The sequence below is a fragment of the Sus scrofa genome, chromosome 13 (genome assembly GCF_054392235.1).
Source record: "Sus scrofa isolate SSC_HxYL_T2T_F1_AM1 chromosome 13, Sscrofa_HxYL_maternal_Yorkshire_Landrace_v2.0, whole genome shotgun sequence".
NCBI lineage: Eukaryota > Metazoa > Chordata > Mammalia > Artiodactyla > Suidae > Sus > Sus scrofa.
Window position 1 is genome coordinate 42357724 of NC_139395.1, and position 17469 is coordinate 42375192.

A 17469-nucleotide genomic window follows, 5' to 3' on the forward strand; every position below is an offset into this window, starting at 1 on the left:
AAAGAAATAAAAAGAATAACAAAACCCAGCAAACCCTGGGAAAGGAAGAGACTCTGAGGTACAGAGTTACCACATTATTGCATTAAATGCCCACTTTTCAAACAGAAAGTCATATGATATGCAAAGGAATGAGAAAAATATGGCCCATTCAAAGAAAAAAAATAGCAGAAACTATTCTTGTAAAAAAGATCTGATGGCACCTGTATTAGACAATGATTTTAAAACAGCTGTCTTTTTTTTTTTTTTTTGCCCTTTTAGGGCTGTACCTGCGATATATGGAAATTCCCAGGATGGGAGTCAAATCAGAGCTGTAGATGCTGGCCTACACAGCCACACCAACTGTGGATCCCAGCTGAGTCTGCAGCCTTCACCACAGCTCACGGCATCACTGGATCCCCGACCCACTGAGCAAAGCCAGGGATCAAACCTGGTTCCTCATGGATACTAGTTGGATTTGTTTCTGCTGCTCCACAAGGGGAACTCCCTTAAAACGGCTGTCTTAAAGGTCTTTTAAGAACAAAGGAAGATGTGGGGAAAGTCAGGGAAACAATGTGTGAACAAAATGGAAATATCAACGTGATTAGGAAACCTAAAAAAAAAAATTCTGGAGTTGAAAAATACAGTAACTGAAATGAAAACCTCACTAGAGGGATTCAAAGACAGATTCGAGCAGGCAAAAGAATCAGTGAATTTGAGGATAAAACAATGAAAATTATCAGGTCTGAGGAGCAGAGAGAAGAAAGTTTGAAGAAAAGTCAACACAGCTTGAGGGACCTATGGGACACCATGAAACTGAACACATTGCAGAAGTCTCAAAGGAGAAGAGAGAAAGGGACAATATTTGAACAAATAATGACTGAAAATATCCCAAAGTTAATGAAAGTTATGAATATAAACATCCAAGAAGCTCAACAAACTCTAAGATGAACTTGAAGAGACCCACACCAAGATACCTTTTAATCAAACTGTCAAAAGCCAGAGACAAAGGGAGTATCTTGAAAGCAGCCATAGAAAAGCAAATTTTCACAGAGGATCCTCAATAAGATTATAAGCAGATCTCTCATCAGAAACTTTGGAGACTAGATGGCAGTAGGCTAATATATTCAAAGTGCTAAAAGAAAATATCTATCAACCAAGAATCCTATATCTAGCAAAACTGTCCTTCAAAACTGATGGAAAAATTAAGACATCCCCAGATAAATGAAAGCTGATAGGGTTCATTTCATTTAGACCTGCCCTTCAAGAAATGCTCAAAGGAGGCCTGTAAGGTGAAATGAAAGGACATGAGACAGTAACTTAAGATCATATGAGGAAATAAGGATCTCAATAAAGGTAAATGCTTAGGTAGTTATAAAAGCTAGTGTTATTTTAACAGTGGTTTGTAATTGCCCTTTTTGTTTTCTGCATGATTTAAGAAACTAATACCTATAAAGAAAAATATGTTAACTAGTATAAGAACTAATACTATTATAAATTTGATTGATAACACCAGTTTTCTTTTCTATGTTAGAGACAGTAACACAACAATAGTGGGGGACTTTAATTCCCCATTTATAACAGTGGATAGACGATCCAGACAGAAATTTAACAAGGAAACACAAGCCTTAAATGATGCATTAGACCTAGATGGACTTAACAGTTTTACAGAATATTCCATCCAAAAGCAGCAGAATACACATTCTTCTCAAGTGCACATGGACCATTTTCTAGGATAGATCATGTTCTGGGCCACAAATCAAGCATCGGTAAAGTTAAGAAAGTTGAAATCATATCAGCCATCTTTTCTGACCACATTGCTATAAGACTAGAAATCAGTGACATGAAAAAAACTGCAAAAAAAAAAAAAAAACACAAACGTGGAGACTAAACAATATGCTACTGAAGAAGTGGATCACTGAAGAAATCAAAGAGGAAATTAAAAAATACTTAGAAACAAATAGTAACAAAGATACAACAACCCCAAACCTATGGGATACAACAAAAGCTGTTCAAGAGGGAAGTTTATAGCAACAGAAGCCACCTCAGGAAACAAGATAAATCACAAACAACAAAATATTAGCAAACCAAATCCAGAAATACATTTAAAGGATCATACACCCTGATCAAGTGGGACTTATCCCAAGGATACAAGGATTTTTCAATATCTGCAAATCAGTCAGTGTGATACATCACATTAACAAAAAATTGATGTAAAAAATTGATGTAATTGATGTAAAAAAATATGATCAATAGATGCAGAAAAAGCTGACAAAATCCAACAGCCGTTTCTGATTTAAAAAAAAAAAAAAACTTTCCCGAAAGTGGGCACAACATAATAAAGACCATATATGACCCCCACAACTAATATAATTCTCAGTGGTGAAAGCTGAATGAATTCCTGCAAAGATCAGGGAACAAGACAAGGATGTCCACTTTTGCCAGTTTTATTCAATGTAGTTTTGGAAATCCTAGCCACAGCAATCAGAGAAGAAAAAGAAAAGGAATCCAAATTGGAAAGGAAGAAGTAAAACTATCACTATTTGCAGATCACATGATACTGTACCTAGAAAACCCTAAAGATGCTACCAGAAAACTGTTAGAGCTCATCAACGAATTTGGTAAAATTGTAGGATACAAAATTAATACACAGAAATCAATTGCATTTCTGTATACTAACAATGAAAGATCTTCTAGAAAGAGATTAGGTAAATAGTCCCATTTACCATCACATCAAAAAGAATAAAATACCTAGGAATAAACCTACTTAAAGAGACAAAAGACCTGAACTTTGAAAACTGTAAGATGCTGATGAAAGAAATCAAAGTTGATACAAAATAGATGGAAAGATATTCCATGTTCATGGATTGGAAGAATCAGTATTGTCACAATGACTCTACTACCCAAGGCAGTCTTCACATTCAACACAATCCTATCAAGTTTCCCAGAACCAGATTAAAAATGTTTTAAATGTGTATGGAAATACAAAAGACCCCAAGTAGTCAAAGCAATACTGAGAAGGAAAAGTGGAGCTGCAGGATTCAGGCTCCTAGACTTCATACTCTACTATAAATCTACAGTAATCAAAGTAGTATGGCACTGGCACAAAAACAAATATAGATCAATGGAACAGGACAGAAAACCAAGAAATAAAGCCATGCAGTTATGATCAACTAATCTACAACAAAGGCGAGAATATACAATGGGGAAAGGACAGTCTCTTCAATAAGTGGTGCTGGGAAAACTGGACAGCTACCTGTAAAAGAATGAAATTAGAACCCTCTCTAACACCATACACAAAAATAAATTCAAAATTGATTAAAGACCTGAATATAAGACTGGATACTATGAAACTCTTATAGGAAACCATAGGCCGAACACTGTGACATAAATCACAGCAATATCTTCTCAGATCTTCCTCCTAGAGTATTGAAAATAAAAGCAAAAATAAGCAAATGAGATCTAATTAAACTTAAAAGTTTATGCATAGCAAAGGAAACCCTAAACAAAATGAAAAGACAACCCACTGAATAGGAGCAAATATTTGCAAATGAAGCCACTGACAAGGGATTAATCTCCAAAATATGTAAACACCTTCTGCATCTTGATATCAAAAAAACAAACAGCCCAATCAAAAAATGGGCAGAAAATCTAAATAGACATTCTCTAAAGACATAGAGATACAAAAAATAAGAAGCATGAGAAGATGCTCAACATTGCTAATTATTAGAGAAATGCAAATCAAAACTATAATGAGGTACCACCCTACACCAGCCAAAATGACCATCATCAAAAGTCTGCAAATAATAAATGCTGGAGAGGGTGCAGAGAAAAGGGAACCTCTTACACTGTTGGTGGGAGTGTAAATTGGTGCAACCACTATGGAAAACAGCATGGAGGTACTTCAGAAAACTAAAAATAGGACTACCGTATGACCTAGCAATCCCACTCCTGGGCATTTACCTGGAGAAAACCATAATTCAAAAAGATACCTTGCAGACACGGCTCGGATCCTGCGTTGCTGTGGCTCTGGCGTAGGCCGGAGACTACAGCTCCGATTCGACCCCTAGCCTGGGAACCTCCATATGCCGCGGGAGCGGCCCAAGAAATAGCAACAACAACAACAACAACAACAAAAGACAAAAAAAAAAAAAACAAAAAAAAAAAACAAAAAGATACCTACACCCCAATGTTCATTGCAGTACTATTTACAAGAATCAAAACATGGAATGGACCTATGTTCTCTGACAGAGGAATGGATAAAGATGTGGTACATGTATACAATGGAATATTACTCAGCCATAAAAAAGAATGAAATGCCATTTGCAGCAAACATGGATGGACCTAGAGATTGTCACACTAAGTAAAGTTAGTGAAAGACAGCATATGATATCTCTTATTTGTGGAATCTAGAAAAAAGAGACAACAGAAACAGACTCACAGACTTTGAAAAACTTATGGTTAGCAAATGGGACAGGTAAAGGGGAGACAGGTGGGCTGAGGGTTGGGATTGGCATATGCACACTGAGGTATATGGAATGATTGATCAATGGGGCCCTGCTGTGTAGCATAGAGAACTCTACCCAGTATTCTGTGATACTCTTGGGGGGGAAAGAATCTAAAAGAGACTGGATGTGTATACATGTATAACTGAATTGCTTTGTTGTACAACCAAAATTATCACAACATTGTAAATCAACTTTACTTCAATAAAACTTCAAAAAATGAAAAAAAATAAATAATTGTTGGTTAATATTTGGGATCACACAATATATTAAAATGTAATTTGTGACCTCAACAACTGAAAGGAGTAGGAATGGAGATGTAAAGAAACAAAATTTTTGTATATTATTGAAGGTAAGCTGGTATAAATTTGATTTGGACTGTTATGATTTTAGGATGTTAAATGCAACCCCATGGTAGTATCAAATAGCTATAGACAAGGAAATGAAAAAGGAGTTTAAACTTTCACTCAAAAAATCAGCTTAACACAGGAGTTCCCATTGTGGCTCAATGGATTAAGAGCCAGACATAGTGTCTGCAAGGATGTGGGTTTAAGCCCTGACCTCACTCAGTGGCTTAAGGATCTGCTGTCACTGTAAGCTGTGGCATAGGTCACAGATGCAGCTCAGATCCCATGTTGCTGTAGCTATGGCGTAGGCTGGCAGCTGCAGCTCCAATTCAACCCTTAGCCAAGGAACTTCCATATGCCATAGGTGTAGCCTTGGAGTGGGGGGGGGGGAGAAAAATCACCTAAACATAGAAGAGAGCAAAACAGGAAATGAGAGACAAAAAACTGTAAGACATAGAAGACAAATAGCAAAAGCAAAAGTAACTCCTTCCTTATCAGTAATTACTTTTAAAGTAAATGGATTAAGCTCTCCATTCAAAAGACAGGTTACCAGAATGAATAAAAATACATTATAAAACTATAGGATGTCTACAAAATATTCACTTTAGATCCAGAGACACAAATAGATTGAAAGTGAAAGGATGCGAAAAGATACTCTATACAAATAGTAACCAAGAGAGAATAGGAGTGTCTATACTAATATTAGACAGAATAGACTTTAAATCAAGAAAGTTTGCAAGAGATAAAGGACAAAATATATAGTAATAGAAGATTCAGTATAGCAGCATTATGAAAATTTATTACCTACTGACAGACCATCAAAATATATAAAGCAAAAACTTACAGAATTAACAAGAGAAATAAGCAGTTCATAGTTGGAGACATCAGTACCCTACTCACTATGATGGATAGAACAACCAGATAGATGTTAAGTAGAGAAATAGAGATCTCAACACAATAGTATACCCCCTAGATCTAACACAGATACACAACACTCTACCCAACAACAGAAACATACACATTCTTCTCCAGAGCACATGGGGCATCTTCCAGGATAGACAATATGTTAGGCCACAAATTAAGTCTCAATAGATTTTAAAGGACAGATATTTTACTAAGTGTCTTCTCTGATTCCAACAGGATGGAATTAGAAACCAGTAACAGAAGGAAATTAGGAAAATTAACAAAATTGTGGAAATTGAACAGCATATTTTTAAACCAGTGGATCAAAGAAGAAATAAGGGAAATCAGAAAATACTTTGAGACAAATGAAAATGAAACACAACATTCAAAAACTTATGGGATGAGTGAAAGTGGTACTTAAGAGGGAAATTTCTTTCTATAAATGTTCATGTTAGGAGTTGCCGTGGCTGTGGCATAGGCCAGCAGCTGTAGCTCCAATTTGACCCCTAGCCTGGGAACTTCCATATGCTGCAGGTGCAGCCCTAGAAAACAAAACGAAACAAAAAAAAAAAAAAAAAAAAAAACTGTGCTGATAAAGAGAAGCCTTGCACCTACTAGCTTCACTGCTGAGTTCTGCCAGACATTTAAAGAACTAGTATCAATCCGCAAGCTTTTCCCAAAAATTCAAGAGAAAGGAATTGTTGCTAACTCATTCTATAAGGTTGAATCTACCATTGCCCCGATACCAATGCCAAAGAGCTAGAGGAAACTACAGATCAGTATCTTTTATGAATATTGATAGAAAAATAATCAACAAAGTACCAGCAGATTGAACTCTGCAGTATATAGGAAGGACCATAGACTATGACCAAGTGGATTTATTCTTAGAATTCAAGGATCGTTCAACATAAAAAAGTCGTTTAGAGTGATACACCACATAAACAGAATGAATGGGAAAAAAAACACATGATCATCTTGATGCAGAAAAGTCATTTGACAAAATTGAACACCCTTTCATGATAGAAACACTTTAAAAACTAGGAGTAAAAGGAAACTACCTCAACATTTTAAAAGCCATATCTGAAAACACCACAGCAAACACCATATTAAATGGCAAAAGCTTGAAAGCTTTTCCTCTAAGATAAGGAACAAGGCAAGGATGCCCACTTTTCACCACTTGTATTCAACATAGAAATGAAAGTTCTAGACAGAACAACTAGACAAAGCAAAAAGATAAAATACGTTCATTTTGGAAAGGAAGAATTATCTGTTTGCAGGTGATCTTATATGTAGAAAACCCTAAAGATTCTGAAAAAAAAAAAAAATCTCAGGTAATAAGTGAGTCAGAAGGATACAAAGTCAACATGCAAAAATCATTTACATTTCTATACACTGAACAATTTGAAAATGAAATTACAAAAATAATTTTGTAATTCCTCAAAAAGAATAGTCATTAAGAATTAACCAAGGAACTGAAAGACTTGTACAATGAACTCTACAAAACACTGTTGTAAGTAATTAAAGAAGACAAATTAATGGAAATGCATTTCATGTTCACAGATTGGAAAACTTAATATTTTTTAAATGTCATTACTAATCAAAGTCATCTGCAGATTCAGTGTAATTCCTGTCAAAATTCCAGTAACCGAGTAGAAATGGAAAAACTCATCCTGAAATTCATGGTATATCAAGGGATCCCAAAATAATCTTGAAAATCAATCTTGAAAAAAAAAACTAGAGGATTGCCTGACTTAAAAATTTACTACAAAGCTGTAGTAATCAAAACAGTGTGGTAGTGGTTTGAAGTCAGACGTATGAGCCAATGTATTAGAATCAAGAGCTTAGATGGGGAGTTCCCATTGTGGCTCAGCAGTAACAAACCCAACTAGTGTCCATGAGGACATGGGTTCGATCCCTGGCCTGGCTTAGTGGGTTAAGGATCTGACATTGCTGACATCTGTGGTATAGGTCACAGACGCAGCTTGGTACCCATATTGCTGTGGCTGTGGTATGGGCCAGCAGCTACAGCTCTGATTCAACCCCTAGCCTGGGAACTGCATGTGCTGCAGGATGGGCCCTAAAAAACAAAATGAAAGGCCCGGATATAAACCCCCACATATATGGTCACATGATTTTTGACAAGGATACCACAGCCATTTAGTGGGGAAAGGATGGATTTTTTTTTTTCAACAGTGTTGGGAAAACTGAATATCTACATGCAAAAGAATAAAAATGGGCTCTTATCTGACACTATATACAAAAATTAATTCAAAATAGATTAAAGACCTTAATGTAAGACCTACAACAATAAAACTCAAAAGCATGAGGACAAAAGCATTACAGCATTGGGTTTGGCAGTGATTTCTTAGGTATGACACTAAAGACAGGCAACAAAAAAAAACAGATTGAACTTTATGAAAATTTTGAAATTTTGTATTTTAAAAATCAGTATCAGCAAGATAAAACAGCAGCCCACAGAACGGGAGAAAATATTTATAAGTTATATATCTCATAAGGGATTGATATCCAGAATATATAGAGATCCCTAAAATTCAACAGTAGCAACAAAAACCTGATTCAAAAATAAAGTGCTTGAAGAGACATTTTGCCAAAGAAGATGCACAAATGAATAACAAGCACATATAAAGACGCCGAACATCATCAATCCTTAAGGAAATGCAAATCAAACTACGTTGAGATAACTACCTCCTACCCTTTAGGACGACTACTGTTGAAAAAACAAAACAAGAAGTGTTAGGATGTAGAGAAATTGAAACCCTGTGCACTGTGGGGAGGAATGTAAAATAGTACAGACATTTTAGGAAAACAACATGACAGTTCCTCAGAAAATTTAAAATAGAATTACTATATGATACAGCAATTCTTCTCAGATATATACTCAAAAGAATTGACAGCAGGGTCTCAAAAGATATTTGTACACTCATGTTTATACCAGCATTGTTCACAGTAGCTAAAAAGTGAAACAACCCAAGTGTCCATTAAAGAGCTACTTTCTCAAAGGAAATTAATCAGTGTTATAGTTTTTAATAAAATGTTTGTATTATAAGCTGGAATAAAAAATATCCCAGGGAGTCATCATGTAGGTTGGGTTAAAACAGCAAGAAGGGGTGTGTGTCAAAATAGTCTGTACCCACTCCTAAATAGGCCACTACCCAGAGTCTCCCTGGGAGTGTAGCTCCCTAGAGTTCATAATGAGACCCTGATGTATGAAGCAGTTTGGCCCTATTTTTTGTGGATAGAACATTAGTTAGCTCCCAGTCTAGTGCCAAACATGGTTGGTTAACATGCCGTTACCATTAACTTTTAATTTATTTTCAAGTATTTCTGATACTGGGAATGTATGCTTTTTAAGAAAATGAATTTATACTATTTGATCTTTAAATATAGGAGAGTTGTCTAATTTAGGAAAGACGAATATCTTAAAAGCAGCAGATAACTTTATATTTCTTCGTTTTCAGTAAACATGTTTATGGAATACTACAGAAATTTTCCTCCGGGTATGCACTTTGATTTACAGGTGCTAAATGACCTTTTAAATTCTTTACTCAAACACTGTTTATTGAAAGAAGTATTTCAGGTAGTGAACCTCAGCATAATGATTAAAATGCTGGTAAGTAACCTGAAAATACATCTTTCTAATATCTGAAGTTAATTTCTTTGTTGTATTTCTTCTTTGTATACTTTAGCAGTTAAATTTCTGTTTGTTGAATGCTTGCTAGAGAACACTTGTGTTTTTTAGAATAAATGAATTTGAGAAACTTAAGGTGTACTGAAAGAAGACATGAAAATGAGTGTAATTTTTTTGTTTTATCCAGCCTGCTCTGAAAATATTACTAAAAATATTTGAGCATGTGGCAACTATGAAATTAAGGAATGCTGTACCTGCTCTAATTGATATCTTTTGCAAGGTATGATTTTATTTTATCCCTTTTATTTTTTGATAATGAATAAGCAAGACAAATGATTTCTGCTTACACATGCACCACACAGCATATGGAAGTTCCTGGGCAAGGGATTGAATTTGAGTTGCAGTTGCAGCAAAGCTGGATCCTTTAACCCACTGCGCTGGGTGGGATTGAACCTATGCCTTGGCAGCAACTGGAGCCACTGAATTCAGATTCTTAACCCACTGCGCTATAACGGGAACTCCTGCTTACACTCTTTTTTTTTTTTTTTTTTTTTTTTTTTTGTCTTTTTGCCATTTCCTGGGCTGCTCCCGCAGCATATGGAGGTTCTCAGGCTAGGGGTCCAGTCATAGCTGCAGCCACCGGCCTACGCCAGAGCCACACCAATGCGGGATCCGAGCCGCGTCTGCAACCTACACCACAGCTCACAGCAACGCTGAATCCCCAACCCACTGAGCAAAGCCAGGGATCAAACCCGCAACCTCACGGTTCCCAGCCGGATTCGTCAACCACTGAACCACGACGGGAACTCCCTTACACTCTTAAATTACCTTTTATTCACATTCTTTATGCCAAGGTATTCTTTTTTCAAAAATGTTCTTTTACTCCTGAAGAAGAGTTTATGAACAGACTCCATTGACTGACAGGGCTTCCCCTTAATTAAATAGTTCTAAGCATGGCAGGTGACTTCTTTGAACTAGTCTCATCTCTACTTCTTAAGGATATTTAGAGAAAATTTTCTTTTTCAAAAAGATTTGAGGTCATCTATAAGAAATACACAAATCAGTATATAAATAAAAAATCATTACCAAAGTAGACGGAATTTTATATTTTCTATTAAACAAAAACAAGAATTTTTATGGCATTTTAACATTATATTAAAATTTTTACCTTTGTTGAATATTTTCTAGTATTTAGTACTACCCAGCCATTCATTTCAGAATAAGCCTAATAACAGGAAAATTACCATTTCCTGCCCATTTTTTTTTTAGGAAGCAGCATTGAGATCACTCTAGCAGATGAACAAATATTTCAGTGAATACCTCTAGTTCCATATTACAAAACTTGACAAAATTTCTTGCCTAGAAATTTTTGGATCAGAAATTACTCAAACTTGCAGTTACATAACAAGTGAGTCACAGGAATGAAATGCATGGCATGGGACTATAGTAATAATGTACTATTTTTGTATGGTGACAGATGGTAACTAGACTTATGGTTGTCATTTTGAATATATAGAAATAAATCACCATGTTATGCACCAGAATTAACACAGTGTTGTAGGTCAATTATTCTTCAAAAAAAAACAAACAAACTCATAGTAAAAGAGGTCAGATTTGTGGTTACCAGAGGCAGGGGGGTGGGTGGGGAGTGGGAATTGGATGAAGGCAGTCAAAAGGTACAAACTTCCAGTTAAAAGATAAATAAGTACTTTATATTACACAACATGATAATTATAATTAACTCTGCTTATGTTAGGTAGGAAAGCTGTTAAGAGAGTAAATCCTAAGAGTTTTCATCACAAGGAAAAAAATTTTTTTCTTTCATTTTGATAAATGTTCGCTATAATTATTGTAGTCTTTTCATGATGTATGTTAAGTCAAATCATTATGCTGTATACCTTAAACTTACACAGTGCTTTATATCCGTTATGTCTCAAACTGGAAGATTGATAAACTTAAAAATTTTTTAAATTAGTGAATACCTATAGTAGTTGTAGAAAACCTCAATTCGATACTTCGCAGAAATTTTTCCATCAGGGATACAGTATAACCACCAGTGCTGTACTTGGAAACAAAAGAGTGAGTACCAAAGAGGAACAACTGATAAATTGTTGAGATAACTTGGATTACAGGAAGAATATCCAAGTTTGAATTAAAAAGTATTATTTTCCTTTTTGCATGAATGAGTACCAAAGAAGAGGAACAACTGATAACTTGTTGAGATAACTTGGATTACAGGAAGAATATCCAAGTTTGAATTGAAAAGTATTATTTTCCTTTTTGCATTAAATCCCTAAAGTAAGGTGTCTTATTATAGTTCCCAAATATTTAAAAATATGCTTCAAATTTTTGAAATGAATTTTGATTCTATTTGTCTCCATGTTTCATTTCTTCCATTAGTCTCTCAGTTTTTTCACACACATTGGTCTCAATTCTTTCATATTTTTGTAAGAACAACTACTTTTTTCCTTCTGCTACAGCTTGTTGAAGCTGGGATGGTACTGGACCCAGAATACTTTAACTATATTGTTAAGCTTTTATACCAAGTACAAGCTTCCAAGCAAGAAATAACTGCAGTTCTGGAAATGAAATCCAGGTAAGAAAGATCATTGTAATAAGACTGAAATACATGTAATTTGGTGTGAAGACTCAGTAAAGATAAAGGTGAAGCACTTATCATTGCTCGTATGCCCAAATATCTGGATAGTTTCCCACAGTAAGCCCTTCTCCCTCTCTTGGCTGTGGCCTAGTCACATTGTCATCACCTGCCTCAAGCCAGCCCTCCTGGCCCACCTCACCATGTCTTTTTTCAGTACCTAATTTCATCTCAGTGCCTGGCAGATCAGGTGTAAAAATATGCTGCCAGCCTATACCACAGCCACAGCAATGTCCAGTCCAAGCCGCCTCTGTGACCTGTGCCACAGTTCACGGCAACGCCAGATCCTTAACCCACTGAGCAAGGCCAGGGAGGGATCAAACTGCGTCCTCATGGATACTAACTAGTCAGATTCATTTCTGCTGAGCCACAGCAGAGTTCCAGTTTCACAACTTTCTTAATTCTACCTAATGCACTCTTGCATATATATGCAAGTTACCTTAATGTTTCTTTCTGTTTCACTACTTGTCATGTTAACTAAAAATATTTTATTGGGAGTTCCCGTTATGGCTCAGTGGTTAACAAACCCAACTAGCATCCATGAGGAGGCGGGTTCGATCCCTGGCCTCATTCAGTGGGTTAAGGATCTGGCGTTGCCGTGAGCTGTGGTGTAGGTCGCAGACACGGCTCGGACCTCACGTTGCTGTGGCTGTGGTGTAGGCCTGTGGCTACAGCTCCGATTCGACCCCTTGCCTGGGAACCTCCATATGCCGCTGCCGGTACAGCCCTAAAAAAAGACAAAAAGACAAACAAACAGAAATATATATATATATTTTAATGCCTCTCCCTCATTCCTTCTCTCACTTGTTCACTTTCTTTTATTCTTTCATTCAGCTTATGGACCTCCAAAAGCCTTTAAAAAAAAAAAAAACCTATGGTAATTGTAAGAGTAGTACCATAGTCCATGAAAATAATACTGTTTCCTTTTCAAACACCAGGCTTGAAGATACATTTGAGTCCTTTGAGTTCAAGTTCTATGATTTTTTAAATTTCTTTAAATAGTGGTAATAGCATTTATGTTGTCTGTGAAAATTATGACAATTTATTTGGCAGCCCCTGATTTTGAAAATTGTATCCTTGTACACCCTGCCCCTCCCATGTGCCTGCTTCAAAAACTATTTCGTATTTTTTAGGAAGTATTAACACTCGTGATGTATTTAATGAAGGAGAAAAATAGAAAAATAACTGTGGGTGGTTAAAGAGTGTAGATCATGGTTGGGGATGTGAACCCAACCCCAAGTCAGAAGGGAAAAAATTTAGTATTTATTATTTTATATTTGAGTTTTCCTGATATTCTTTGATACAATTACCCTTTTCTAGGGGAGGGAAATGAATTTTTTTTTTCTTTTTTTTTTTTTTTTTAGTGTTGTACCCACAGCATATGGAAGTTCCCAGGCTAGGGGTTGAATTGGAGCTGTAGCTGCTAACCTATGCCACAGCCATAGCAATACCAGATCCAAGCCTCATCTGTGACCTGCACCGCAGCGTACACCAATGCCAGGTCCTTAACCCACTGTGCAGGGCCAGGGATTGAACCCAAGTCCTGCTAGTTGGGCTCTTAACCCACTGAGCCACAGCCACAACAGGAACTCCAAGAAGGGAAGTGAATTTTAATGGTCATTCTTACTTTGATTTTGATTATATTTTTTAATTAGCTTATATAGTTCATTTGAAAAGCTTTCACTTTCAGTAGCTAAGACTACTACAAAGAACTCTTAACATTTGTATTTAGGACATCAATGAGAATTTAAGTGTGTGTATAATTTAGGAAATTCGTTAACATACATTTAATGACTTAAAAATTGTATTTTGAAATAATCTTAGATTTACAGAAATGTTGCAGAAGTTTGTGTAGAGAAATCCCACATACCCTTCATCTAGCTTCCTCTCCTGTTAACATCCTACATAAAAATAGTGCCAATATCAAAACCAGGAAATTAATTTTGGTTTGAGGACATTAACTTGCTACATATCTCATTGCGTCAGAGTAGGATATACATGGCTTAGTGTATCTTACTACTGGTTATTAGCCTTGATCACTTAGTTAAAAAGATTATCTGCCAAGTTTCTACACTGTAAAGTTGTTCTTTGTCCCATTGTAATTAGTAAATATCTTGGGGAACACCGGATCCTTAACCCACTGAGCAATGCCAGGGATTGAACCTGAGACTTCTTGGATACTAGTCAGGTTCATTTCTACTGAGCCATGGTGAGAACTTCTATAGTATTAGTTTAATTACACTCTGTTCTTTCCCCCCTTTTCTTCTCCTCTTCCCAGTCACTAAAGGGTATTTCTCTCTTCATTTTTGTCTTTTTTCTTTCTCAGAAGCTTCCTATGCATTTCTTGCTTTCTTTAAATCATAGAATTTTTTAAGTCTTTCTGTGTCATTTGTGTTCTGATTTACCCAGACCCTTTTTTTCTTAGCATTTTCAAACTTAGTGTGGACTTTGTCTTTGTAATGGTAATTCCTAATCAATGTTTGGTCCCTTTGGTAATTTATCTTTCTGGTTCTCTCCTAGAACCAGGTATTTTTGTTTGCTTGCTTTGTTTTGTTTTGGTCAGTGTTCGCTTGCCTCATATTCTTGTGGAGCAGTGAGGGTGGAATGGGAACAGTAGAGATCAAGTGCTGGGATGTAATATTTTTGTCTTCTTTTTATTCACAGTTATTTTAAAGTTTTGCCATTCTTTGTCTGCAAGTTAGGCTGAATATGGTTTCATTTGGAATTTGCTTTTTTCTTGTTGTTGCCTATGGTTTGGGAGGAAATAGTAAAAGTTAGGTATCTGTAGTTGCCTTTTCTTCAGCACTAAAGAATTTTTGTATTACTCTTTCTTTAGTCTCTTAGGTTTAAATTATAGAACAAATAAATAAATTGACTTTTGGGGGGTGGTGAACATATTTAACCATTTTCTATTGTTAAAGGTTACAGATGAGGCAATTTAAAAAGAACTGGAAGTGTGATTTAGAGTCAGCCTTGAAAGAAATAGAGGTATGATGCTTATTTTTTAAATAAATTGCTGAAGTTTCTGAAAACCAGTAACAACAAGGAAACTTTGAACAATAACCCAATTTTAGAAAAAGTTTTAAAAATGTGACTGTTACACAGAGAAAAGAAGGAAAAGTTTTGTTTGTAAGTTAATACTTTGAAATGTGTAATTGAATAATTGAATAATTTCTGGAGTTGTGAACTATTTTAAAAATAATTCTAGAAACAGTTCAGTTTTAAATTATTATGTTAATTAATTATGTTAAGGTATAGTAAACTGTAACTTAGCCTGTAATTTTTGTCACTGAGCAGATCCACTCAGTACACAAGTAAGTTGGCTTTCTTGTCATGTGTGACATGACAGGGTAGAGCCAAGGTCAGCCAAGGTGCAGTCTCCAAGCATGTGAGGTCTGAATAAGAAATAAAGGACTTTCAGGATGATTTTAGTTTTCTTTTTCGCCCATGCCTAAAGAATGGGGAAGTTCCTGGGCCAGGGATGGAACCCATGCCACAGCAGTGACAATACCAGCCTCTTAACCTTCTGTGCCACAAGGGAACTCCTGCTTTTAACTTAAGATCATTTTTTTACTCATTCTAGTAATTATTAATCTAGTCTAAATTAGTATTTACATCCTTGAAACAATTTTTTGTTGGTGGAAAAATTTCTTAGTTTAGAATGGAAAATAATAGTTTACTAAAATTTACTTTGTAGCCCCTTTAGTAGAAGAAATGTAATGTCTAAAACGATGTGTAGGCCCTAAATTATAAATGGCCAAATAATTGTAAAATATAGTCTCTAAAAGTAGTAAAATAATGAGTTTCATAGAGGCAACTCAAATCATGTTGCTAATCATGTTTTTGATAAAATCTATCTCCACTATCTAGTTCAGATTTGGGGGTGACATCATTAAGTACATTAGGAACTAGATAATTAAAACAAGTGTACATTGACATCTAGCACTTAAAGAAGCTTTGCTATGGTCAGAAAAGCAAAATATGCAATAGCCTGTCATTGCTATTGTAGTGCTTGTCAGTAAGTTTTAAGATTTACTTAGATTATCTTTTTAATTTCTGTATATCTAATGCTTGCATGTGCCTACCCCATAATGTTTGCATAAATGACAGTGTGCATTTGTTTTTAATAATTTTCATAGCATTGTAAAGAAAAAGGTGACTGGACCAAATTGGGAAATTTATACGTTAATGTAAAAATGAGCTGCGAAAAATTTGTGGATTTCCAGAGATTTTGTGCTTGTATTGCTGAAACACTAACAAAAGACTGTAAAGAAGAGAGATCAGGTGTTCCATTTTGTGAATTTGCTGAAACAGGTAAATGTCACTGTTTTGGTCTGTTTTTTAGGGTGATGCAGTGTTCTTTCTGATTGATTGATTGGCTGACTGATTGACTGATATGGTGTTTTTAACATTTAAGCTCCTAGTGTTCATGTTTGGAATAAGTTAATTTGCAGGTTTTAGATACCTTTTCTTCCCTCTTTAAATTTTTCCATGCATTTATTGTTAAATTGGATTATAATATGAGGTCAGTATAATATCAGATATTTCATGTTATTTTTCTTTTCATTCAGACTGGTAAAACTATTGCTAGCAAATTATAGTGGAACATCTGAATTTTTGAATCATTAAGTTGTTATTCATTTAACTATTACAAGAAAACAAAATCATTTATGTTTGAGACCTTGTTTTTTTTACATGAGGGCCTTTTTTTTCCTTTTTTTGGTCACACTGCTAGCATATGGAAGTTCCTGGGCTAGGATTTGAATTGCAGCTGCAGCTGCTGGTCTATGCCACAGCTACAGTAACTCCGGATCCTAGTAGCACCTGTTACCTATGCCACAGCTTCCTTAACCCACTGAGCAAAGTCAGGGATCAAACCCACATCCTCAAGGACACTACATTGGGCTCTTAACCTACTGAGCCACAACAGAAACTCCTTACATGCGCTCTTAACTGCTGTATTCTCTATTAGGGTCGGCAAATTTTTCTGTAAAGGACCAGATAGTAAGTATTTTGGGCTTTTCACACACAATATATTATCTGTGTCACATAGTTTTCATTTCAAACAACCCTTTAAAAATAAAAGAACCTTTTTGTAACTTCATAGGCTATACAAAAACAGGCCACAGGCCAGAAGTGGCCCATGGGCTGTAGTTTGCCGACACCTGGTCTTTGTGGTAGTATAATTAATTCCGTGTTAAATTTGCCTTTTCCATTATTCACTTTCTTCCATATACCTACTTTGTATTTCAGTTAGCAAAGATCCACAAAATAGTGAAGTAGATAAAACTTTGCTGGGAAGAATTGGAATCAGTGCTATATACTTCTATCACAAGCTGTTGCAGTGGTCCAAGGTACTTGATTACATTTTTGTTTTGGCTTGGTATATAGAGTTTTAGTTTTAAATTTTTGAACAGAATATAGATAGGTTAA

General features: G+C 35.6%; 1 protein-coding gene across 29 annotated transcripts in view; it reads left to right on the forward strand.

Moving 5' to 3' along the window:
- The window catches only part of TOPAZ1 (testis and ovary specific TOPAZ 1), a 69583-nt gene that overhangs the window by 33127 nt on the left and 18987 nt on the right, over window positions 1-17469 (forward strand). For 23 of the 29 annotated variants that reach the window (XR_014822822.1, XM_021071723.2, XM_084987882.1 and 20 more), the window contains 6 exons: window positions 9211-9362; window positions 9568-9660; window positions 11861-11976; window positions 14958-15024; window positions 16176-16350; window positions 17290-17390. Coding sequence is in view for 26 of the 29 variants with exons in the window: in XM_021071723.2 (XP_020927382.2) it covers window positions 9211-9362; window positions 9568-9660; window positions 11861-11976; window positions 14958-15024; window positions 16176-16350; window positions 17290-17390 (704 nt within the window). In the remaining 3 variants the exon portion in view is untranslated. Of the gene's footprint in view, window positions 1-258; window positions 1909-9210; window positions 9363-9567; window positions 9661-11860; window positions 11977-14957; window positions 15025-16175; window positions 16351-17289; window positions 17391-17469 lie in introns of those variants that run through there. The other 6 variants (XM_084987888.1, XM_084987907.1, XM_084987883.1 and 3 more) reach the window with 5 other exon arrangements.